The sequence below is a fragment of the Amphiprion ocellaris genome, chromosome 23 (assembly GCF_022539595.1).
Source record: "Amphiprion ocellaris isolate individual 3 ecotype Okinawa chromosome 23, ASM2253959v1, whole genome shotgun sequence".
Classification (NCBI taxonomy): Eukaryota; Metazoa; Chordata; class Actinopteri; family Pomacentridae; genus Amphiprion; species Amphiprion ocellaris.
Genome location: NC_072788.1, coordinates 7595668 through 7622006, shown reverse-complemented (window position 1 = coordinate 7622006; position 26339 = coordinate 7595668). Strand labels below are relative to the sequence as shown.

At 39.5% G+C, this 26339-nt stretch overlaps 3 protein-coding genes across 5 annotated transcripts in view; 1 reads left to right on the top strand and 2 right to left on the bottom strand.

Moving 5' to 3' along the window:
- LOC111588381 (sodium/calcium exchanger 1-like) overlaps positions 1-18506 on the bottom strand; it is a 160552-nt gene extending 142046 nt beyond the window's left edge. The window contains exons 1-2 of one of the 2 annotated variants that reach the window (XM_055007894.1): positions 18376-18506; positions 9298-9378 (exon numbers count right to left, since the gene is read on the bottom strand). The gene's annotated coding sequence lies outside the window, so the exon portion shown is untranslated. Of the gene's footprint in view, positions 1-8839; positions 8995-9297; positions 9379-18375 lie in introns of those variants that run through there. The other variant, XM_035943128.2, reaches the window with a different exon arrangement.
- On the top strand, positions 16616-21430 carry badb (BCL2 associated agonist of cell death b). The gene is made up of 4 exons (XM_023298763.3): positions 16616-16776; positions 17412-17564; positions 18395-18615; positions 18823-21430. The coding sequence occupies exons 2-4, from the start codon at positions 17420-17422 to the stop codon at positions 18958-18960; spliced, it is 504 nt and encodes a 167-aa protein (XP_023154531.1). The 5' UTR covers positions 16616-16776; positions 17412-17419; the 3' UTR covers positions 18961-21430.
- A 141-nt stretch (positions 21431-21571) lies between these two features.
- zgc:101765 (uncharacterized protein LOC450036 homolog) lies at positions 21572-25985 on the bottom strand. 2 transcript variants are annotated; one of them, XM_023298760.3, is made up of 6 exons: positions 25798-25985; positions 24655-24953; positions 22704-22849; positions 22336-22475; positions 22086-22244; positions 21572-22005 (listed from the first exon to the last, which is right to left on the bottom strand). In XM_023298760.3, exons 2-6 carry the CDS (start codon positions 24888-24890, stop codon positions 21826-21828), a joined length of 861 nt encoding a protein of 286 aa, XP_023154528.2. In that variant the 5' UTR covers positions 24891-24953; positions 25798-25985; the 3' UTR covers positions 21572-21825. The 2 variants fall into 2 exon arrangements, with proteins under 2 accessions (XP_023154528.2, XP_054863870.1); XM_055007895.1 differs by lacking the exon at positions 25798-25985 and adding an exon at positions 25488-25719.
- Between the last annotated feature and the right edge of the window lie 354 nt (positions 25986-26339).

The following is a 26339-nucleotide window of genomic DNA, read 5'->3' as shown; positions in this document are numbered from 1 at the left end:
ATATTTTTGTTCCACATTTTCAAAGTTTAAAACGGGTCAATTTTGACCCGCAGGATGACACGAGAGTTAAGGTTTAATCTTTTAAAGAGACTGTCCAGGAGGAAACCAGGTGATGCTATTGTACAGCCACACAGGGAGGAGGTCAGGGAGGATGGATAGGTCAACAACACATTGCACTTTAATCAAACAACAGATAATCAATGTTGTTTAAATTAAAGCATGACTGGAATCTTTCCTTAACCATGTGAGCTTTAGTGTGCAGGACGTCTATAAAATTCGATTAACGTCAGAAATATACAGCAAAAGTCCGTAGCTGAACGTTCTCTGCTGATGTTGTCACTCTCAACCGTTGTCAGGGGATGAGAAATTTGCCTGGTAACACGCAGCGAAACAAAGTCACAAAATAAAACACAATTTGCTGAAAAAACAATGGTCCAACGCAAGACATGAAGTTCAGTCTCTTTGATGATGGTTCTTATTTGTACCACCTGCACCTCCACCTACTCCAATCTCTTTATCAGGTGCTTTTAAACTGGAAATACTATCAGATCACATGCTGGCTTGGTTTACACTAAAGGGCACTGTATCTCTCAGGTGCCAGCAGCTTTGACAAAACAGCATTGTTTGACACCCTAAGAATCAGAACGGGTTGGTTTCTAATTGCGACCATGATGAAAGCTTCCCAGAAAGCCTATTTATAGATCTAAAGAAATGGCAGAACATCTTGCATTGCTTTTCTCATAAGGTGAACAAAAATAGCAAAACTGGTAAAACCCACATCACCAGAAGTGATTGTAAAACGAATTTTAAAAAACTGAGTTTTAGGGGGGTATCTTTTATTACTACAAGTCATTGATGAATGACCCTAAACTAAAGCACTGACACAACTCTTATCATCCAACTGGAAATGCCAATTTGTTTACTGCTGTAGGGGGAGTTCCATTGATTTGAATGTAAAGGTGATACATCACTGAAAACACTGCAGCAATGAGGGTAGGAGAGCTTCAATTCGTTTTCAGGTATTCAAAGCCGACTAAGTAAAAAAAAAAAAAAAAAAAAGCAAAATAATATTTAGCAATGAATAAATTAATCTCGTAAAAATTGTTTTTCCATCACTATGCCAGATCCAGCTTCCACTATTTTCTATTAAAATTACTTTCACTGCCACCTGCCATTTCTTGCTCTCTAACTCTGATGTTTGTCTTCTTCTCTCAGCAGCATCACAACATTACAGATTCAGTGCCAATTAACCCTCCCCCATCGCCTCGTAGCGTGTTCTTGCCTGCCTCACTACTATATTGCCAAACAAACCACAATGATGATCTTCAGAGGAAGCTACATTTCTACTCGGTTTCTATGGCAATGAGAGAATAAGCAGAGCTTTCTGTCTTGCAGCTTTAATACAACTGACAACGAAGACGGTACAACAGTGTAGAGGGGTCTTTGAATGCAGCAGCGTGAACACTTTCAGCCTCGAGGATAATTGCTGCTTTCCATGAAATATTAAGTTGAGTCTTTAACTTGAGCGTCATGGAACCGTAGCACATTGGTTGTGGGCAGAAAGGAGTTGTGTTTAAGTGGAATATTAGAAAAGATAACTCAAAAAAATATGTAAATTGTTTAGTTCTGCAGATATATACACACAAATGCAGGGCAAATTAAAGGAAAAGCCCATGTAAAGACACCTAGAAGGGCACTTAGTCACCAAAACGGCCTCAGTCTGAATTGACATTGACTTTCCAAGTTTCTGTCACTCTACTGGAGGGATGGAAAGTCATTCTTTAAAGATTACTTGGTGTTTTGATTGACATTATGTTCATTAAACCATTTATTGGCCCTTCATGCCCTATGGATAGTGGCACTGTCATCCTGGAAGAGTCCGCTGTCATCTGCATAAAATGTTTCATCAAAGATGAAGGTGATCACTCAGAGCCATGTTGTATTGATTTGCAATGACCCTTCCCTCTAAGGAGAAAAGTGGACCTAACCATATTTTCCCTGCAGCATAACAGAGCAACTAGATCCCTTTACTATTCTCTGAGTGTCTTCCCCCACTCGTTAATATGTTGAAGCATGACTCATCTAACCATATCACATTTTCCTACATCTCTGTAGACCTGTGCATGTGGTTTCTGCACCGCTGAGCTCTCAAATGTGCACTCATCTTTGTAATGAGAAGCTTATGCACTGCAACTCTACTATAATATCCCTCTGTACAACTGTTCTTGCCTCTGTGGTGGCATTCAGTCACCTGACAAAGAGTTGCTCTTCGGTTTTTCCTTACATATAACACAAACATCACAGTCATCAAATGTATGATGTCAAACACAATTTTCCACCCTAGTTAACAATGTCTTTCCTATAGGTTTAAAAGCAGATGCCAGATGAGTCACTTTTTCCTTTGTCAACAAAGCAGTCTTAGTGGCTAAAGCTCCTGCCATCCGTGCCCTAACGGCATAACCTTATTCAAAGTCACTCAGATGGCTTACTCTGGCCTTCGTGATAAAAAATCTAAATCATTTGAGCAGCTTAACATTTGTGTGCATGCCACAGAGCATAACTGGATAGTAACCCTTTAACTGTGCCATGCAGAGTACCTGTGTAGAAACATCTGCATTCAGTGTGTCTCTACAGTCATTTAGTCATGTTTTTCCCTTTAATATGTCGTGTCATGTGTTCTGAGTGCATAGAGACAAACAGTACATATGTATACTCAACTGGTAGAGTGCATTACATAAAATCTAATTGCTATATGGTGCTGTTGCTCTTGATCTCCATGCCAGGTCCTATATTAGCATACTAAATAAAATTGCAGTATCCCTTTTTCTCCCATTTACATGAATAAGTTGTCATGCTAATATTATTTCTCGACCAATTCCTTTTTCTAGTGAAATAATGAGAACCTTAACATGTGCAATGCAGAAATGACTTCTGTATTACCATCTTTTGATTAGCCAAGGTCAAACTAATTTGTAGCTGATGCCTATTAGTTGGTGCCAAGATGACAGGAGTCTTCCCAAAGTCTACGCAGATGTACAGGCTGTAATCCAAAGTAGTAAAATCCCTCACCCCAGAGGGAAAATTAAAGAGAATATATATATATATATATATATATATATATATATATATATATATATATATATATATATATATATATATAAAAGTAGAAAATTAAGCTTTCCTTTGGTACTAAAGCTGCAGGCTGTGACACCTGCACTGTACTTTTTTCAGTTTTCTTAACATCCATAGCTTTCAAGCTGCCTCCCTGGATGAACAATACACGCTGCGCCCTGTCGTGTGCTGCACAGACTTTGGCAGACAATCAGTTGGCATGACTCAAAAGCCAGTTAAAAACTAGGCTTGTTCTTCTTCACACTGATTTGGCCCCCTTTGCCTTTTCCTACATCCTTTGTAGTGGATATAAGCTGCTCTACACCCACTGCTTTTAACGCAAACACCAATGCAAACCACTTGTTCTGTACTGTATTTAGATATTTAACATGTTTCTTATTCTATATTTATTTGTTTTATTGTGTGCAAGATTATTGCAGACATGAAAGTGACCACCAATGGTAGCTCCCCAAATATAAATGTGCTGAAAGAAAAGGTTTTTTGGGAAATATGCATGTTTGAGTGGGACAAGAAAGTTTAACTTGAAGCTTGTTAGCTTAGCACAAAAAATGGACTGAATAGAGGCGCAGTCTGAAGGTAACAAAGTCTATCTACAATGTGACATGTCATTTAACTGAGCTGCAGAGTCAACACAATGTGATTTTATATACTGATCCCTCACATTAGGCAATAAATTACAGCTATTCTTTGGTTTTGGAGATAAAATGGATACCAGATTGTTTAACTAGTGGTATGTCTACAAAGCATTTGATCTATAGCTAATTTTGAAATCTTTTTCCTGCAATAATACGTTCAGTTATAGATCCTTTTTCTAATGTAAACAAAGATGTGTTTCAGGAAACAAACATATACATAGAGTCATAGCAGATTTTCTTGTGCTACAAAGTTCCAAAGTGACGTCGGCCCTCACATCTGTCAGGGCATTGGATTGGGGACATGCAAACATCAGCATCTGTGGCTGATTCTCCCTCTGAAGTATTTTTCTCTGGTGCAGTTTTGAGTGAAAATTTTCTCCTTGCATCAAACACCACCAGACTCTGCCTTGATGTCTTACACACAGACTGTGCTGTGCTTCATTTATTGCTGTTAAGATGATGCTTTGGGTTGATTTTTTAATTAAATGTTAATATCTAGTACATCTTGCTGACTTTCATTCGATGATCCATGTGAATCTAAAAGGGCTGGCATGTATTTTGAATAAAGGTGCAAATTCACATATTGCATATCAGTTTTTTTGATAACATTAACTTGTAATATGATAATGGATTGTAACTGTTAGTTGCTGTCCATACAGAATGACCTAGATTAGCTACAAAAATTATGTATTACCAGTAAACCTAATAAATAAATTATAAAACATTGTCATACAAATACTGGAAACACAGCTTCTCTTCAATGCCCATGTTGTTTCCACAGTCTAAGATAAAATAACACACCAAAGCTGAAAAAAAGGACTTTCCAACTCGGGAAACGTGACCATTTGAGTGAACGCACTCTAAACTTCCCAAATATCACTCATCATTTTTGTTAAAGCCGAGATGAACAATAACCTTTGGACCTATTTCACAATAAGCATCTGCTGTCGCATCGCTTTCACTTCCTGGAGCAGAATATCTGAGTGGTTTCAAATCACTGGGCAGAGACAGAAAGAGAGGAAAAACAACCAGTAATATCAGCCCAGACTAGTAAATGTGTGTAACAGGGTGTTGCTGAAAGCAAGCTGCTGTGATTACTGGAACTGCCTGTGGTAAATAAAGGCTAATCGAGGCCCAATTCCCCCTATTCTATTCCAGAATCCTCTCATGTATTCAGCTCAAATATCAGTCATGATCAAGCTGTAGCCTACTAATAAAGCCGTTCTGTTTTATCTCAAACCTTATAAAGCATTGCTGGCTCCTGATTATGCATGAGCCGTCTCAGACTCATCGTATCGGGCCACTGGAGCAATTCTAAGTCCTGTCGAGTGCAGTCCATAGGGGAGCTGTGAAACAGAACTAAATGATGATGAGGAGGATTGTGAGCAAATGAGACTTGATAATTCGAAAGCAAAAAAAAGATGAGCGTCACGGCAACACTACACTGATTCTCTCTCACGTCCGCTGAAGGATGCAGGAGGATACATCCTCGGCTGCTCCTACATACACCCTCAGTCATGTCCTGATAAATGAAAGCACACAAATGGAGAAACACACATGCTGCCACAAACACAGGTAGAGTCCACTGGAGGTTATTGTAAAGCCACACAAGTGCATCAAAGCATCGTCGCTGTGCCGTTCTGGCTATTAGGTGCGCCGTCAATCACAATAAAACCTGATTGCTAAGTGCTAACGTGGCTCTGGGACCGGCTGCAAACACACTCAACACTCGATCTAGTGTAGAATTCATGGCAGTGTCAATCTGCTCAAACACACAGATTTAGCGCAATTCAAACAGGCAAAAAACACACGATACCTTTGTTGTACATGTCTAATCAAAACTAAAGTGTACTTTTATGTATAAATGAACATCCGCTACATTCATGGCCTTCCTAAACGACTAAGTTTATGATTAGATTATGTATTTTAATGATACCCTGACTCTCTAATCACTATAAAAACTATTATAAAACTATTATTAGTTTGCTTGGTCTATTTTTAACCCTCTGAAAATGATCATCTGACAATAACAGTATCATCTTTTTAGAGCAATTTTTAAGCTTGTGAAGCCAGTGTGGTATCTTATGAATCTTGAGATTATACCAAACAAAATTCCACAACACCTCACTGTCAAATCACTGCTTGTAATAAGATTTAGCAGCTCCTTCTTGAGCTCACCTTGTCTCAGGTCCTCAGTAACAGGTGAGGGACCTGCTGCTGCTCTACTCCAGTGGCTCTTTGTGAAACTGAAGGCCGTGTGGTTCATGGCGTTAAGCTTTGCTAGTTAATGTTGTAGATAGAATGCCACACGACATTGCAGCAACATGGTTGATTAAATTATGATGCTGATTAATTTATGTTATACAATGCAAACATGCTCCAAGCTGGATTCCTGGCTGACTGTCTTCAGTCTCAACAGCCACTGATATTGAATTAAACTGTGATTATTTTGAGTTTTCTCTTGTGCACACATTACTTGTGAATTAAATTAGGTAGCAGCTGTTTTCCCTCAGCTCGCCTTCTATATCTTTGTTTTCTTGTTTGCTACCCTGATTTCCCTTTCTGGGGTAAAGACATGATTCTTTTTGCACAGAGATGAATCTTAATGAAAGTACAGACTAATCCATATGGCAAGTGACTTCAGACAGTCTTGGCTATTTTGAATACAAAGTAGGATGTAATTATAACAACAATGACTGAGAAATAAAAATTACAAAGAAAAAAAACACCCTCAGTTTAATGTTTTAAAATAGATTGTATATGAAAGATGGATGCTACAACCACGACGTCACTGACTGACAACTAAAAGACACTACATGTGGCGTTACAGTAGCGACTTGTCAATCATAAGGTAGCTCAGACCTAAAACAAACTCTGCTTTATTGTCCATTTTACTCTAAATAGGACCACAATTTGCAAAATGAACACCATGTTGTATTCAAAAAGTCTAGAAACTAGTGACTGAGACAATAAACTTATTCAGAAAATGTGCACTTGGAAAACAAATCAAGTGAGAAATTGGGTCATTTTCTTATAGACTTCTATATATGCAGATTTCATTTTTGGAGTCGCCCCCTGCTGGCAGGTTACAAAGAATGCAGGTTTTGAGGCATTTCATTCTGACTTTCCTTTTCAGACCCGGACGTTACATCCATCTTTTAAATGCCGTCAATGTATTTTGCTCTTCAGTTGAATTTCTAATAACAAATGTAGCAAAAGTCCACTTGTGTTTGCTTATAGTACAGATATTAGAACTCCCCACTGTTTTGCGCTGTCTGTGACTCATCTGGACCAATATTAGTACTCTTGAGCGAGCCAATCTATTAATGTAACTGAATGTCATCACGACTTTTACAGGAAATAAGCAGGGTTTTGATTCAGACATGAAGCTGACATGTCCAGATAACATCAGATTAATACAGAAGAGTCCACGTCTGAAAGGGGCTTGAGGTTGTTATCACGGTTCTAAACCTCTTTTCTGTAGGCTGACAGTGTTGTCCACAAACTTAATTACAATGTTGGACAAGTTTGCAGTCGTACACGAAGAGGTAACATGGAGGACTCAACACATCTCCCTGTGGTGCTCCAACATGCACATACACAGTCAAATACACTCAACACTTTCATAAGATCTGCACCAGCTCTATCAGGCTGCTGGTTATTGATCAGTGTTGAAAGCGAACTGCTGATTAATGAGGCTTTAGAAAGCACCCACTAAGTGAACTCACAGAATCCCTGCAACTTTTCTGTCAGATCTTATTGTAATTTGCGAAAAGGAAAAAGACAGATGATACAGACATTGTATTTCTTATGATCAATCATTTACCAAGCTATAAATTACAGTCATGGTAAAAATATTTCTCACCTAACTACGAGTGAACTTCATCTGTGCCCTTTGCAGTTTGTTGCGGCTGCGTAATTACACACTAAAAATTAAAATAGAGAAGTTGCCGCATTTGCAACAAGTCATAGGGGAGAGTTCCACTTTACAGCTGGCAGTGTAGCTGTGAGAAAATCTGCAGAACGGCGACATGCACTCGCATTTTGGCCAAACCCACACACACAGAAAAAACTTCAATCGAATCCAGCCCAGTCATTGTACGTACTGTGTAGCGCGTCTCTGTAACATGCACTCTGTCATTTCTGCTGTAATTTGCATGTACATACACACTAAAAATAAGACGCATTTACGGCCTCCACCTTCTGTTCTGCTCATGTAACGTTAAAAAAAGGAACATGCTTACATGTGCAAAGTATCTACGAGTCACACACATGTCTTCACACACGTGCACTCTCCCTCTCTGGTCAATACAACCTGTGGTGTTGCAGGGAAAATGGTCCCAAACCACAATTCATCACTTCTGTCTCCTCCGTTTCTTCTCCCCTCAAGCAATACTGACCTTTCACTAAGATTCATATCACTACACACAAGTGCAAACACACACACTATAAGTCACGCACACACACAGTGAATAGTTTTACATCCTATTTTAACAGCAAATTTGGAGATGTGTGGTAAAAAATCAGGTAAAACTGAGACGTGTCCGTCTTTAGAGACACTTTGAGTTAATAAAACGTCCAGTTGTCTGCAGCAGAGAATAGACTCGCAAAGATGTACATTAGTTGGGTTGAATAATAGAATGTGGATGAAAAATACATTGGGGTATTGGCAAATGAGTTCCAATTCCTTTCCCTGTAATGATGTCCATCTATCACAGCCTTTTTTTCATTATTTTTATGCAGATTTGTATTGTTATGCTAATGTTACAGTTACTCATCCCATTTCTGTTCTGCTGACTGGGACTTGCTGGAGCCAGCAGTCAGTGTAAGTTCTCATTAGCATTCAATGGTTTGTTAATGTAATTGTGCTGCTCCCTCTACAGTATTTTACAGTAGTTTTCAGACTTTGTCAACTAAAGAGTGCAACCAGAGTCAAGCAAAAGTACACAGAGTGGAATTCCTACTGGACTAAACCAATTTGTGTCCTCAAACGCCTCACGTGGGAAGCTTTTATTCTCAAATAAAAAAAGATCAAATATGAAATCACAGCCTCATCCAAAAGTTCTACTTACCTTTTGCGTTTTTAGCTTGTTGTTCTCGTTTCTGGTTTGGCTCTTAAGATTTTGTTGCCACCTGACTGAGTCCAACAAGCAGCTTGTTTCCATCAAACGGCATCAGTTAAACAGGGACGATGACGCCATCACCAAGCAAGCTCCTCATGAACTAGTTCAGTCAGCAACCCAGATAAAAGGGGGAAGGAAAGGATGGGGGAGGCACAACTGAAACTCCAGGAAAGGGAGGTAGAGAGTGAGAGAGAGCATGGGAGGATGATGGGTGAGGGAAGTGAGAGAATGATAGCGATAGATGGGGAGAGAAGAGGAAGAAGCAGACACAGATGGGCCACAAGCAACGGAGACACAGGGGCGCAGAAATGGAAAATGAAAAAATAAAAAGGTCGAGTTTGTGAGGAGGTGAAATGACGGGGGAGAGGATTAGGCAATGAGGAAGATGAATCTACTAATGCAAATACCTTGTTCGCTCATCTGGGCTGAAAACGTGGCTTGTTTTGCAGCGTGTTGCGCCTCTCCATCCAATTTTCTGCCTCTCATCACTGTCAACACAAAACAAATAAAATCTTTAAGGAGGATGGATCACCCGCTGCTCTGTGGAAGGAAAACAGAGGCATTGGCCAGAGCCACTGAATGTGACACCTGACATGATAATGAATAATACGAACATCATTTGCTACGATACGAGGCCTGTGATTAGCAGCACGACACCATATTAAGGTGGAATATCATCATATGCCTGAAATAATAAGATCTGACCAAACATAGCTAACATAGATGGCAACTCTCACATGGTATTTCTCTTTTATTGATCAAAATAACAGACAATATGAAAATATATCACATTTTAAACTGAGTTTTGTAGATCAGGTGTATTGTAGGTGAGTATTTTTTCTTCTTTTCAGACTTCTTTTAATCTCATTTTGTAAAAGAAATTCACTTAGAAAACTTAAAAATGAACTGAAATAAAATGTTAAGAAGTATTATACGGTATGTTCGTAAACATTGTTCAATTTCAGACCAAAGCTGAGATGCATTTTCCTTTTACGATTTAATTTGCATCTAACTATATCGATGAAGCCACTTTAACTTGGTGCAGTGAGGGACTTTACTGTATGTTACTGTATGGTGCTTCTGTCATGATAACCAAGTGAAGCGTGAAATTATGTTTTGCCGTGGGCGAGTTTCACACCAGTAAACATAAACGGATTATGTAACAAAAGCAGAATTAACTGCAGTCAATTAAAGCTGCATTGTGCTTTAATGATCACATTGTGCTGAAAGCCAGTCGTTACCTAATGATCTATTATGCTGTTGTAGAAAATTGTGAATAATTAAACACATAAAGTTGACATCTAAACATTTAAATTTCAGGTGAAGTTGGGGGTAAAGAGTTTGGGAAACATCACATCCAGAGAAAGATCTTGACAACCGTTCATTAAACCATATAATAACAGGAACATAGGCGTACACCTGAAAGAGTCCATATGGAGTCCATATGTCTTGGAGCATCATCTACATTAGCTCTCTGAACACACACATATGACTTAAACCACATGAAAACAGCCCAGCCATAAATGATGGTATTAGAGGGTTAGAAGAGGGCTGGGCAGCAGTGTGTGTGGTTTCTATGTTGACAAGAAACACAGCAGACATGGGCGGGAGAGTGTGTCCAATAAAGTCCAGGCAGAGGTTAATTAAAGATTTTAACCTTCAGCTCATCGTAAAACAAACATTTTAAAAGCTACTCTTATTTCCTGAAAAAACTACACAAATAGTAGCTTTCTAGAAGATTGATGCCACTCACAAGTCTGTTCATTAAATATGACAGTGTCGCTAGCTAGCTTAGCTTAGCACCTCTAATGCTCACTAAAGCCCATTTCAGAAGTGGAATACATCAACATACAACACTGCATTATGCATTATTGGTCATTCATGAGAGATTAGACGATACACCAAAGCGACGTACAAACCACAACAATGCAATAACAAACAAAAGACTCAATCTAAATTAATAGCAGCAAAACTCGACCAGTGTAGTTTATTTACGACTTCCTAAACACTGAAAACTCATCCATGTGTGATGGCCACTACTTTACCAACAGTAAAATAACAGTGTGACTTTGATCGATCAAAACCTAAAGACTGAATCTGGATTCTGAGAATGTCCTCCAACTTCAAGGTGGAAATGCTCAGCCATGGTGTCAACTACTTGTTTCACTAATGATTTGTCGTCTAGCGAATCAAAAAAAAACACCATATGGACATGTTACCAAGATACGAAACTAAAATCTAAGTGTATTTGGAGACTTAACAGTTACCTTTCTGATCTATAAGTATTAATATTTGCACTGGGAAAACAAGCGTTTCATTTATTCTGTGACTTCTCTCTTGTTATCAGAGCAAAAAGACCTCAAGAGTCCAGTCCATTTGTGTATTTTTACCCACTAGAGGAAAAAAGTCAGCAACCCATTTTTATTCCCAGACTGTACTTTAAGAAGAACTTGGGTTCTAAGACCTGCAAGCTAAACAAGGGTGGGGTGAATCAAACTAGAAAGCTGCCATATGTCAGCCTTGTGATCACAGAGTGACTGAGTTGTGGAGTGAGGGAGCGGTCCGCTTATAATGAGCATGTACTGAGAGCAGTGATGAAAGGGCCTGAGTGGAATGAGCGGGCTGCAGGAGTGCATTCACTCTGATGTAGGTTAACTTCACTCTTCCATGTTCCTGTCTCTTTCAGATATGCCATTCCTCGGATTTCTACTTTTTTGTTCTGTGACATTTACTGCCACCCTTTCAGCTCTCGTTATTTCACTTCTCTCTCTGCACTTTCAAACACCCTGGTCTGCCTTTGCTTTCCATCCTTCATCTGTTGCTTTTTCAGCTACTCTCTCTGCCTGTCTGGTTCCCACTGTCTGCATTTCGGATGTGCTCCTCGTCTCTTTTGGAATTGGGAAACCAAATGATCATCTTTTTTTAATGCCGCCTTTCTTCTCCTCTGGTTCCCACTTCAAATAATTCAAAACCTTACTCTGTAGCTTCTTTAACATGGAGTTAACCAGCTGAGCCTGAGTTTGAAGAGAGGGGGTGATATTTGAAAGGACAGAGAGTGTAGCTGCAGCAGACCAGCAGTGTCCTGGCATTGAATTGAAAGGGACATTTCTGGGAGCCGCTTAGAAAACACTCCTGCATTTGCTCTCAAACACACACACTGGTGCACTCAAACACACCCTGAGTGGTGGTTTGGAGACAGTGTGGGAGTGCATATGCCTCCATTTCCCAAAATAACCACCAGATGAGGGGCAGGGAGGCAGGGCGAGGTTGGTACAGGGAGATATAAATGGATGCTAATTGTATGGCTCTTTCAGATTACGCTCAAATCCGGCAGACTTATGCACAAACACACACTCTGCTGCTTGTGTGTCTGTGAATTTCTGTGTGAAAATGATCCTTCTTATACAGGAAAGTGCAAGAGATCAGCCACAACCCCTCATGGACGGTAGTTTTAAGGCAAGGACACACACCCCACACATACACACCACACACGCACAGAATAAAATGGATAATAATTGTATGGTTCTCAAACAGCACCCAAATCCAACCAAAACTCCCAAGTATTATTTCTCCATAATCCCTCCAGAGAAGGAGTTCAAAAGAAGCAGCAAAGAATAGTCACTTTCTTCACTAGTGTATGAAAAGCTGACTGTGCAGACTGTCTAAGCTTAGAAACTCACATTAGTTCTATTTGGATGCACTGAAACAGAAGAACAACAAGCTGCATCACAGTCGCCACGAAAACACTTTGCTCGTCCTGTTCGAGTGTCAATTACTGACTTTGCAAAGTAGATAAATTTTGATTCGAACCTCCCAAGAGGCTCTTAATGCAGGAGAGAGGGGATAGAGAGGGATGACGTCGAGGAGGAGAAGGAGCTCTAAATATAAATGGTAGATAATTACATGGTTGACTTTCCAGTGTCAATGTGAGGAAAGTGCAAGACAGAAGAAGTAGAGAAACAATCAGAGGATATACCTGAAATAGATCTTTGCTGCACAGTAATGATGTTCTACAGCCAATAAGTGGACATAACTTACATAAGCAACGCTTTGGAAAGAACATAGTTTCTGCAGATTTTGAGGAAATGAGACATGTAGCTTTTACATTGCAATCTTGGGTTCGTCTTGCTGACATAATGAAACACTTTCTGCGTGTAGCACAAGATGTTATTACAGTAAACGGCTGCAATTACAAGCAAAAATGGGAGGGTTTTTTTGCAAGAAACCGGGCAACCTGTGACAGAAGGTGAAGCAAAGAACAGCAGAGCTCAGCTGAAGTCACAGCCTCTCAGTTTGTTGTCCTACTTCTCCACCTGCTGCTCAAATGAGGAATGACCACTAACATCTCAGAGGGATTTTAGGTTCTCTAAGTCTTTGTGACTCAAAAAGAAAGAAAGAGAAGGAGACAAGAAAACAAAAAGACAAAATCTAATACAGTAACTTAGTCTGGTGGGTGTCAAACATGCCTTATCACGAATAGGATTCACTTAAACCGTCATAGGTGTTCATTTATTCATCTGTGTGTTCATACTGCTCTCCTCTTCTTATCAGTCTCAACATCTGGCATAAACAAATCATTCAGAACTATTGCACAACACAGGTCCAGGATTTCCAGTTTGTTTGTTGCTTTATGCTGCCTGCCATTCTGGATAAAGCTGGTCTCATCTCAACCAGCTTCGTTTTCAAATTGCTTTATACCAATTAATACATGAGCTATATTTGTTCAATAATAAAGCATACATGCCTCTTAAAAAAAGTCTATTGCTTTTACTTTTGTTATCCTCAGTGGATTTTGGTGGCAACCTTTGTATTTTTACTTATATAATAATATAATAATAATAATTAATGTAGCACCCTCAAGAACAGCGTTCACCAAGTGCCTTGACAGGTAAAACATGCAACGTAGAAAATCAAGCAACATATAGGAGACAAGTCAGAGGAGTAAATTAAATTAAATAGTAAAAATGACAATGATTATATTAATAATTAGCTATATTAACACACAAATCAAACAAGGGAACTAGGCAGTTTGAAAACTGAAGATTAAAGAATAAGATTGAGGGTTGAAATTAAAAGTCAAAAAAATTAAAGAATTAGAGAGATGACGTAAACATATGTTTCGTTGTGTAAGTGTGACCTATAATTATAATGGAGCATGATCAAACTATGGTATCTGAAGTAAAGGGTCTAAATTCCAGCCTCAGTGGTGCCACCACAGTCTAAAGTCAGGCCCAGTACACAACCAGTACTGAAGCCTGTGAAGAACTATTTTGTATAGGTGCGTTTTAACAGCACAACTCATTCAACAACATACAACCAAGTAGTTCTGACCAATCAAACATTTTAAAGATTTTGTTTTGTTGTCGCTGAAAAGTGTATGGACAGTATAAAAATATATCTGCTTTTGTCAATATATCAATACAGAATGTTTTGTACATGTTTTATTTAGATTTAGCCGAAGCTTTTAAAGACTGTAGGGTTTGAAGAACTCTGGGAAAAAAAGTGGTACAAACTGCTGAACAATGCAAGACTGACTCAGAACCTGCAGCCAAAACAAAAAATAAAAGGCTGCATGGGCACAGTGTGATGCTTTAACTAGGTGGATGTCCAGAACAGAACAAGGACAAACCTGGCATAAGCATTGTACATGTACTTAGCTATGTACTTTAAATTGTTTTTATTTTAGAAGCTTTATCAGTAGTTTGGACAGAATAACTTAAGCAGCTATTATCAGTTTCAATCAGCTGAATGCTACATGAAAAACTTTATTATACAGCATTTGAGTTCTCATGTAGGATCTCACTGGGGTAAGAAAGTTCCTTGAAGAACAATGCTGGTTATCTTTAGAATTATATGTGTTTTGAATATCAATATAATATGTAAACAAGATTTGTACTTAAGTGAATGTATTTAGAGGGAAATTAAATCATAACAGACAACAGTTTTGTTATTATAAAACTAAATGCACAATCTTGAAGTGGCACGAGTCACTGATCAATGAAAAATTTAGATGTTGCCCTTACTTTAACCATACACAAAATGTTAGATTATTTTTGGAACATTTTCATCCAGAATTTAGTGTTTCAGACAGTGCTTCTCTACCTTACACAAAGCCCTTCACTTTGCCTCATGGTTGGTGGACTACCCGCTGTACTACATGAGTCACAACCAATCTGTGAGCTAACCGTAATCAGAAAATCTGAAATCTGGTTTCTCAAAATGTTAAAATATTATATTGTTAGAATAGAACTGTGCAATATAGTGTAGCATCTGGTAGCATCTTCATATGTGCAATATCCATTACTTAGTGTGTATACATACATACAGAGTCAGACAAAATAATGTATACACTCATCAGGAAAAGAAAAATTTGCATAAATATTTAATTTGTATAAGTACTTCTATACATATAGATACCTCTTTCGACGTTTGATCAAATTATGATAACACTGTGGTGGCCCTTATACAGGAAATTGAAAATGCACATGTGCAGCAATCCCATTGGACACTTTGGCCAATGTCACCCAAGCAGTAGTTCGCGGTACACATAAATGTCTGGAAGCCAAAGGCCACCACTTTGAGAACCTCTCGTAATTGTAGAGGCCAAAGGTAACTTGAATTAATCTTGTCGTGTCAGAATAAATTCGGTATTGAAATATTTATGCATTTCTTTTCCTGATGTATGTATACATTATTTTTTGTCTGACTCTGTATAATAGGTTGACAATTATTATAGTTATATATAGACTGATAGCTATTGCAATATACTGTAAAATCTTGTAGCATTTCCATAAGTACAATATACGTGTATATATATATATATATATATATATATATATATATATATATATATATATATATATATATATATATATATATATATAATTTGTTGTGTATATATCATTTCTAACATCCATTTCCAGTCGTTAATAGCCTTCATTCCACGCATCTTTTACTCTGTGTTATAATTCAGTTTTTTTTCTGTGTAGTGCATCTGTGATGTTAACACATTTTTACTCCCTGGCTTTCCATCCAGCATGAGACACTGATTTTATTTGTTTTTAGTGCCCTTATTGTGTATTTCTTGATTTTATTTGTTTTTAGTGCCTTTATTGTGTGATTTTATTTGCTTTTAGTGCCTTTATTGTGTATCTCTGATTTTATTTGTTTTTAGTGCTTTTATTCTGTATTTTTGTATTTTATTTGTTTTTAGTGCTTCTATTGTGTATTTCTGATTTCATTTGTCTTGTTCTGGATCTGCAGCACTTCAGTTCAATCTGTGGTTGGTTAAAGTGCTATACAAATAAAGCTGGATTGGATTGGATTAATTACTGAATGACAATAAAGGAGTCTGAATCTGAATTCCCATTTGAGTAAGTTGCGTGTGTAAAAAACTTTTTTCACGTTTTAATTTTTTGAAATGCATTTGTATATCTGAATGTGACATTATTTTGAAATCTCATATCGAGAGTTTACAAAAAATAACTTTTTAGACTAATAAAATTCCTGAAATAAGTCAATATAAACCAACCAATCAATCAGTTTCTTAAAATTAGTGTTTTGTTTCTGAGTGCCACCCTAATACTTCCCGTGGCTCCATCTGGCCACCCACCTGCTCTTATGGTAGAATCTCACTGCGCATGTGGCCGGTGCATTACGGTAAAGGAGAGGCGACAAACAAAGCCGCAGCCCGGTGCTCGCTCGCAACAGTGACGTCAGCGCGCCGCGGCGGAGCAGTTACGCGCGCCGATTGGGTGAGCGCAGAGCCGAAGAGTACAGTTCAGTAAAAAAAAAAAAAAAGACAAGAATCGGGTAACAACAACAGCTGCGGCCGCCCGAAGCCGACCAAACACACACTTTTCGGACTCACACTACAAAGATTTCGGGTAAGGAAACCTGCTTGTTGTCGTTTCTAGCAGACGACGTTAGCTTAAAATTAGCCGCGGCAGCTTCCGCCCTGTACGAAGTTTCTTTTGTCCTCTTCAGTCAACAACAACAACACAAGCGAGTCAGTGAGCTGACCCGAGAGGAAGGGTTGTTTGCGGCTTTAACTACAGTGTAGCACCGCGTCTGTATTAACATTAAATATGTCTATGTGTTGTCAAAACAAGCCGGTTATCTTTCGGGTTGTTGCACTGAAATACCTTTGGACTGGCTAATGTCAGGGGCAGTAAATGGATATTCTGCTGCTGGGTGTGTTAGACAGGTGGCTGCAAGTCCGATACAAAGATACCATTTTATGACTCTTGAATAATTAGCCCGTGTGCTGTTTTGCAAAATAAATAGCATAGTTGTCCTGATAATAGAGATTTATGGCGTCAAATGTTCACAATTCCTATGAAAAACATGCTTCATGTCTGTTTTCAGGCAGGTCAAGGACGTTTCTATACAATTATTAACCTACTGTGGTCGTAATAATGTTGATTTTGTTCGATATTTGCATCTAGTTAAGGACACATTATTAATTCAAGGTTTTACTTCTATCCTTATTTCTCACAATTTTTCAATTTTAATCCTCCAGATGTCACGATGGCTGCAAAATTCACTATTTCAGACAGCGAGTCAGAGCCATCAGAGGAGGTAGAAGAGGGAGAAAACAACCATTCACCAGCAACACAAGCCATGCCTGTTTTCGCCCGCCGCAACATGGCCTTACCTGAACTCAGAACTCCAGGTAGGGAAACACAAAGGATTATGGGAAAATGGAGAGGACGGTTGGGAATTGGTGAGCAGAAATGTTGGCAAAATAACTACAGAAGATGCCTCTGCATGGTTGCATTTCAGTTTTTAGCTTTGTCAAAGTATATCTGAGCACCCATGCCCACAACCTGCTCCAGATGGAACCTAAAAGTAGATCTTATTTTGTTGCATTTACTTTTCTGGCAGCATTCACATCAATCTAAGCTTGCACAGAAGATACTGTCCTACAGGAAAAAATGCAGTGTTTGTTATTTTTGGGATCCAGCTGTCTGTGCTCAACAACATTGCTTCCTCTAAACTACCTCAGAATTTCCAAAGTTAAGTCTGGTGTGTGTCAGCGTGGTATGACGATTACAGGACAGATATATCCTTTGATGACATCAGCATGAATCTCAGTGAAGGTTGTGTAACAAAAAGAAAATAATTTTCCCTTGCTTTCTGCTGCAGTTTCATTTCACAGTCACAGCTGCTGCAAAGCTGGTTCTATTCTTACACAGTAAATATAAACTCATCCATGATTTCTGATTCATGTCTCTAACTTTTGACTATTTTTTTTCTCTTTTTTTGTTGTTATCATTTTCAATTTTGAACCAGGCCTTTTGGGATGCTAAAATCAGACATAGTTTTTTGCTTTGGTTGAAGTGGAAGCTAATAGGGGTGTTATTGAACCTGTTGTTTCAGTAATAACTAGTGAATAAAATTTCCCTTTTCCTGCTTTATCTCTTTAATGCTCCCTTTTCCGGTGCTTTCTGTCAATCTGATTGCTTCCTGGGAACCTCTCTCACCTTTCCTTCTCCCATGCAGCATCTGGTCGGCTCAGGCTGAACTCGGAGTCCCACGCCTCCACGCTCTCCAGAGATGAGGAGCTCCAGGCGAGGGGGGAAGAGGAAGCCGGCACGCCCACAGACGGAGCTCCGTTCAGGGCACGGTCCAAGTCGGCTCCCCCTGCACTGTGGGCCGCCAAGAAGTACGGCCAGCAGCTTCGAAGGATGAGCGATGAGTTTGACAGCCTGCTAGATAAAGGGGTGAGAATGAGGGGTCAGAGGATGGATGAAGGGTTCAACTGATTTAGAAAGACAAAGATGGTGACAATAAATCTGTTTGTGATGAAAAGATCAGGTTATGCCAGGATCACACTATGTGCTAGTTTGATTTTATCCAATCAGTAATGAAAAAAAAATTGGTTTTACCAGTCTGTTTTGTTTTTAACACTATGCCTCTGTGTTTTCCAGGAGATGAAGAGGGTGAGGAGTGCAGGGACAGCCAGACAGATGCACCACTCTAAAAGCTGGTGGAGCTACCTCTTTAGTCACCAGGAGATGGAGGGAGAGAACAACCACCATGAAAGCCACACACATCGCAATGAGTAGGCACTAAGAGAGGAAATAAGAGCGATATGAAGGAATCGACAGAGAAGACAGCAGTGGGGAGGCCAAGAGAGCAAACCAGAACAGTGTGACCTGTGACAGAAGAGGAAAAAAAAAAGGATCCAAATGCAAAGGCTAAAAGGGACATGCAGTAAATAGCACTCAAGTGCATACTCAGTGAGTCCCATCCTAGAGGAGTTATCTTTATATGTCATTGGTAACTACATTTGCATATTTCTTTTTGTATTTGTGTCGATTGTGATGTAAACAATAAGGTTGCGCAGCCCACCGTGCAACGCTAAAAGTCAGTCAGGCGTGAGGATAAACTGTTGCCGATGTGAATCCCGCAGGGAGGATAAAAGGATGAGCCACGAGAGGAGACACGATCTCCTAAAAAACAGAAACACTGGCGTTCTAGTGGATTGGAGAGGTGACCACTCAGTTAAAAGATTCCTATTATTTCAACTGTCTCTCACATCAACACTATGCAATATACTGTAGATGGTGAGATAAATGTACTGAAATCCAAACACCCGATTATTTGAGGCCACCTTGAATGCTGTTAGAATTTCCTTCTTCATTTTCATAAGGAAATCACCAGTGTCTGTGTGTAAACTAAGGCTTGTTTTGCTCCAAATGTTTGTGTTTGACTTGCACAAGCTCATGATGAGAACTAAGTGTGTGCCAAAACGATCTGCAGGCAAGTTTTATATATATAAAAAAAAAAAACAAAGGATTTTTTTAAGGCATTCTAAGTGGGTCTTTAATCCATCTTCCTGCTCTGCTACCTACAAGCAGTACCATTTAAAACAACTGGACTATCACTAACTGCTTTATATCTCAAATTTATCAAAAGAAGAACAATCTCGTAAAAGGACAATCTCTTCTGATGCAGAAATAATATCTTTTGTAATACTTTCAGGGTTAGATTATAGCGGATGACATTAAACAGACATATAAAAGCACAAACCAATAGGAATTCTATCTTTATAAAGCCTTGGATTAGCAAAAAAAGAAGAAAAAAAATACAATCTTTGGAATGTTTATGTGTAAATATTTTGTTAATATTTTATCAAATGGAAGGGGCGGGGGTTATAAGCAAGGCAGTTCAGCCAGGACTTTATTTACAAGGCTTACCCAGCAATAGGCAGTGTACAATCCATGGCTGTTGTGGTAAATGTTAACACGCATATTTAAGGAAGTGGGAGGGGATGAATTAACTGCTGTACAAGGAGCCAACACTGGTCTCATTTACTCAGCTCCCAGTGCATGAAGAGGATGAACTCAGAGATCTAAGGGACTTCCACTTGCTTTTTTTCTTACGAGTTTGTTCAGGAAAATCATTTTCTAGTCCTGTTTATAAAAGAATTTGTTCAAATGTGGGTTGTTCACTTTGCATTGGGATGTGAATTAAGTGGGATCTTAGTCTGTCATGACTTAGCTTTGGGAGTGCTGATCAGGTGCTAAATTTAATATTTATGTGGTTTTAGAGGATTCCTTGGCACATACTACTCAGAAAATAGAAATACATCATCAGCACTCCTATAAGCTTGGTAAAAATGATTGGGCTAGTTGTGACTTGTTTATCAATATGTGATTATTGAAAATGGTAATGGGCTTGTTCTACTTGTGTCTTACTCTCTTCCTCTCGACTTGTAAGGTTGAGTTGTGAAGTTCTCGGGTGTGCAGGCCGAGTGCTGCATTCGTGTCGTCTTTAAAAAATAAATTTATCACTAAGGTTAGTTTTTATTTAATAGCTTTTCTCTTGTATGTTTGCATCGACTTGACTGTGCAAGATCAGCTGACTGATTATTTGTCAAATTTAAACTGTTCAAAGAGGAGTGAATCCACTGTTTCATGATATCACAGAGATGAGTTTCAGTAAGGTTTTTTTTTTTTTTTACATTTTAACACTCCTGATAGTCCTGTGTATGTACTTTGACACAAGTAGTACCGGCTGGCAGAGAACACGTGCATAGCGCTGAGAGGTCGGGGCCAGATATGAATGCTTTACTCTCTATAATGTTGTAACGAACTGCCTTGAACACGCTGTAAGCTGTGATGTGACACCGCATAGCCAGCCTTGTCTGTTTACCCAATTACCGCCTTAAACTTTACTGCTCGCTGTCGCATATTATGCTCAAGAAGGAGAAAAAAAAGAAAGCACAATATATGCGGAGGTGCGTTTACTGTCATGAAAAACATTTAAAAAAGAAGACAGTCGTGTAGTGGCTCTGATTTTGTGGCAGTAAACACACCATGGAGGAAAAACCTGCCTGGGCACCTGGAGTTTTGCAACCATCCTTAGTATTACTTGAATCTGGAGACGTGTGTGGAGAAAACTGAATTTTAAGATTTCCTTTTTTTATTATTATTATTCTTTTTCAGTTTTTAATGACTTTTGTAAATGTATTTTCTCTACAGCTGTGAAACCTCTGGTATATGCTGTCCTGAATAAATAATTTTAAGAGTGGTTTTGAAGGAGATTGGCTTCATTATACATCTTTAAAGTTCTCGAGTACTGAGCACGACTTTGAAGCTGCTCATTGCAAGATTGTGGTAATTGTGAAGAAGTAAGAACATGAAAAGACTTGAAACAGAGTGAGGCAAGAGATTGTGACGAACATGGATTTAGTCTTAAAATGATGGCACAAGAAGAGATTTGTAAACAGGAATAATTCATCATCAGGCAACAAAACCTGTAAATGCTGACTGAAAAGGCTCTCAGTGTGTTGTGGAATACGGGCAACAATAATAACAGTAGTTGATCTGAGTGTGTACGGCTTAAAAACCTAAGCTGCATGTGTAATTCCCCCACACAGCAGCCATCGTGGAGAACAGAACAGAGTTTGTGTCTCAGTTTGTGTTTCAGGCCACCTCTGACGGGTCCCAGCAGTACTTGTGGTCACAGTCCAGAGACGACAATCTGTCCATGTCTGCGTCGTTCAGGCTGAAGTCAAAAAGTCTGGCGTTCTCCTGTATCCTGTCCGGGTTTGATGACTTGGGCAGCACCGGGACACCCTGCTGCACCGCCCAGCGCAATAAAACCTGCAGGGGAGCAGAAGATCGTAATCAAACGCTGAGTAAATAACTTGTGCCACAGATAGGGTTGCTGCGACTCGGTTTACCTGTGCAGGTGTGCGTTTGCAGTTCTTTGCCACCTCCATTACTGCAGGATCAGTGACCAGCTCTCCTTGCCCCAGGGAGGAGTACGCTTGGAAACACACCCCATACTCCTTACAGACACTCCTCAGCTCTGACTGGCACAGCCGTGGGTGAAACTCCACCTGAAGGGGACAATATGTCAGATTTCTCACAAAAAATATCTTAACTTGAGTGGCATATTGTGTATTATACATTATCAGTCCTGTATTGTACCTGTAGAACTGCAGGAGGGACTTTGCAGCTCTGCATTAGCTCCCTCATGTGTGCTGGGGTGTAGTTTGACACTCCTATAGCCTTAAGCTTCCCCTGGCGATGCAGCTCCTCCAGTGTGGCCCAACTCTGAGCTCGGTTGCCTGAGATCAAATATTAACTAAGAACCACGTCATCGATGTCACTCGAGTGCAGCGACAATGCAGTGGAGGAATGTGATAAGACAGGTTGGATTTCATCACTTAACTAGCAGAGAATTCATCTATAAATCACTCACTACACCTGGCAAAGGAAATTACTTCAAATGCTTTTACTCCTAAAACAAATTCACATACATATAGTGTTGTTTCCAAACATAATCTGAACTCCACCTGGGTTGCGTTTGTCAGCCACCACCAGGCCCTGTGTGCCCGGCCAGTGGATCAGATAGAGGTCGATGTAACCCAAGTCCAGCTGAGACAGACTGTGGAGGGCACCGTCCATGGCACTTTCACCTTGATCCTTCGGTCCCAGCTTACTGCATCAACAGGGGAGAGAGAAGGAGACGGCTGAGGGAAAGATTTCCATGGGCACCGAGCCTCGAAAAGTCAGCCTCAGTGCCCTCGTGTGATCATGTGATGTAGCTGTGAAACCCAAGCAAGTAGAGGCAGGCGTTGCTCTTTTTACTGCAGTGAGAAACAGACAGCATTTTACATACAATTCTATATGGGTCATACCATCTCAAATCAGCAAATTCAGCTCTGATATACTGTAATTATTTATAGAGTTAAATATAGACATTTACAAAGACCTACTCTTGGGACATTTTTGGTTTTCTACTGTGTTTGAATGACAATTAAAGCTGCCCCAAGCGAAGGAGTTGAAACATCTTGGGATCTTGTTCATGAGTGACGGTAAAATGGTGAATGAGATGGACGGACGGCGTGGTGCAGCATCAGCAGAAATGTTACTATTTTACTGGACCATCATGGTGAAGAGGGAACTGAGCCAGAAGGTGATGCTCTTGATTTACTAATCAGTCGATATTCTAACCCTCATCTATGATGGTCATGAGCTCTGGGTAGAGACTGAGGGTACAAGCGGTCGAAATGCATTTCCTCTGTAGGGTGGCCGGCTCATTTCTAGGGATAGAGTGAGAAGCTCAGACATCTGGAGGGAGCTGAGAGTAGAATCACTGCTCCTTCACATCAAAATGAGCCAGTTGAGGTGGCTCAGATGTGATTCAGATGTCTTCTGGGTGGCTTCCTCTGTAGGTTTTCCGAGCATGTCAGCCTGGGAGGAGAGCAGGGGTAGAGACAGAACCCGTTGGAGGGATTATACATCTCATCTGGCCTGGAAAGGCCTTGGGATCCCCCAGAAGGAACTGGAAAGTGTTGCTGGGTAGAAGCAATGACCTGCTTCACCTGCTGCCCCCGCAACCCATCCCAGGATAAGCAGGAGAAAGTGGATGCATGGATGACAATATCTCAGGAACTATTAAAGATCAAAGTTTTCACTTCTGTTACTCATGATGCAATAGATTCAGAATCTGCACAAGTAGCTAAAATCTTTGATTATGGGTGAGATGAAACATTAAAAAAACTGCAGCAGTCATGAAAAGTCCTATCTTGAAACACACATTGACAAGTGAAAATGTACAACTCAGCTAGTGTTTTTTTTCTGAACCACAAGTAATGTGTTGCATGTTCTAGTAATTCCAAAGAAAAAACACAAAATACTTTTGAATATGAAATAGTTTGTGACAAAAAAGGACAATAAAGTTATTTTTGTTCAACTGTCATAACTGACTGACCAGGTATGACAAGTTGTACCACAAAAACAAAAATATTACTACATGGCCTGATACAAGTAGAAAAGAGTTTTGGAGTTTCAAAACAGTTGATTTCCTTGAATTTCCCACGGGATTAATAAAGTATCTATCTATCTATCTATCTATCTATCTATCTATCTATCTATCTATCTATCTATCTATCTATCTATCTATCTATCTATTTAACCAAATATAACTAAGGAAATACACTTTTTTATAACAGAAGCACAATTTTACCTTTTTTCTATTTGAAAATTTCAATTTCACACTTTTATCTTAAATAGTTATTGAGATATTATGAAAAAAATGTGCTAAAAGTTGGTCGACAAGCAACTTTTAAAACAAAATTTATCTCAGATGAATCTCTACTTGTTATATCAATTTACACTTTCACAGATTCCATTTTAAATATCAATAGTTTAAGACCAAAACTTCAAGCAAATCAAAGATGGTCAAGAAGATGGTCCCTTAAGAGTTAAAATGGAATAAAGCTATATTCAAGATTTCTTCACCTGGTTATGAACACATCCTCTCTGGTTAAGCCATGTTTAGGCAGGAGCTCCCTCAGCGCTTGGCCCAAGTCGGCCTCATTCCGGTAGACGGCTGCACTGTCAAAGGCCCGGTAACCAGCAGCCAGAGCAGCATCCACAGCCCGATACACTTCTTCAGGGCCCCGCAACTTGTAGGTCCCCAAACCCAGGAGGGGCATCTGAACCCCTGTATTTAGGACGACAGAAGACGAGGACATCTGGTCTGAAAGGCACTTCTTCTCTCTGCACGCTGTTTGGACTACTTGATCTGCCAGCACTGTCTAAAAAAATGGAAAGAGTTGAGTGAGAACCATAGCAGTTTTTCCAGTAAAAACAGCACTTGAACTGACTGCAGATGGGATATTGTGTCCAGTTTTTATACAGTCAGACAGGCGCATTTGAAAAACAGCTTTACTCATAATAGCAGCAGCACCTCTGATAGGGGTTAGTAGGTTTTTTTCTTTGGTATTTTAAACACGGATATGTTCAGAACGTGAGCAGAAATCCTGCTGAAACACACGAGTTATTAAAGTCCAGGGGTTATAAATGAACTAACATTAAATAAAAAGCATGTATGCTAATTTAAAAAAGACACAAAAGAGGACAGAAGAGTGTATGCAGCCTGTATGTGTGTTGACTCAGCAGGGATATTACATTTTTAAAGAAAGCAAAATCTTGAAAGCAATATAGAATACCTGAGAACCTTAATGCATTAAATTTCACTATAATTGTCACCCGTTTACCTTTACATAAATAAAGACATTTCCATCACAAATTAACATAGAAAAGGTACAAATTGGTGCATAAAAACTCACCAGAGTGCAGAGGCCTGTTTGCGTGTAGTTTAGGCCACAGTTTATGACTAAAATTTGGTTGAGTTACGACATGTGGAGAAGCTTTCAGTGCAAACAAGTTTATAATGACAGTGTTAAAGTACTGGGACGCTACAGTGAGTACAAACACTAATATGCAACAACACAGGACGGTGCAGTACGTGCAGAATGTACCGTGGCTTTAGTGTTAAAACATGGTGACAGTGACGCAGCATAAATTAATCTGGAACATGTGCAGCATTAAGCTATTAAATGGAAGCCATTTTTTCGATAATAAACATTTCTACCCCACCTTTTGGGTCGCCTCAGAGGAAATATTTTTGAAAGAAACGATGTTCAAAAACCGGCCTGGTCCTGACGTCTTTTAAAAACGCCACGGGAACTTTTAACAACACGAAATGACACAGGCGAAAACCGTAACTTCAAACTTTACCACGTCTGTTTGCGGCTTGCTGCTACACATGGTCAGCTGACGGTCATGTGACCGGTTGGGCGGCTTTCGCCGTCACCATAGTGACTCCTGCTCTGACGCCCCGCTGATTGGTCGAAGCTCCGACCAATCACAGCTGGCAAAAACACCGGAAGGCGGGAATTCAGCAACACCAGCAAATCAAGAGTCGAGTTGAGCTTTTAATTGACAGAGACGCTTTTAACCGTTTAAAGTCTACCGGAGGGTGAAAAACAGCCATTGGCGAATTCTTGGTTGCCGTTTTCTGTAGACTTCACGGTAATTTTAAGAGCGAGTGACAGGAGAGAGTTTTGAGTGAAGATAAGACTGTATTTTAAATTTATTCTAGCTAGCTACCTACCTAGCAACTTGTTCATCAGTGGTGT

What these genes read in the sequence shown, in the direction of transcription:
- badb (XM_023298763.3), top strand. Translation starts at nt 17,420, where the DNA reads ATGGCTGCAAAATTCACTATTTCAGACAGCGAGTCAGAGCCATCAGAG. An exon ending in ACCTGAACTCAGAACTCCAG is followed by an intron (nt 17,565 to 18,394) that starts GTAGGGAAACAC and finishes TCTCCCATGCAG; the next exon opens with CATCTGGTCGGCTCAGGCTG. An exon ending in ACAGCCTGCTAGATAAAGGG is followed by an intron (nt 18,616 to 18,822) that starts GTGAGAATGAGG and finishes TGTGTTTTCCAG; the next exon opens with GAGATGAAGAGGGTGAGGAG.
- zgc:101765 (XM_023298760.3), bottom strand. Translation starts at nt 24,890, where the DNA reads ATGTCCTCGTCTTCTGTCGTCCTAAATACAGGGGTTCAGATGCCCCTC. An exon ending in TCCCTCCTGCAGTTCTACAG is followed by an intron (nt 22,245 to 22,335) that starts GTACAATACAGG and finishes TGTCCCCTTCAG; the next exon opens with GTGGAGTTTCACCCACGGCT. An exon ending in GCAAACGCACACCTGCACAG is followed by an intron (nt 22,006 to 22,085) that starts GTAAACCGAGTC and finishes GCTCCCCTGCAG; the next exon opens with GTTTTATTGCGCTGGGCGGT.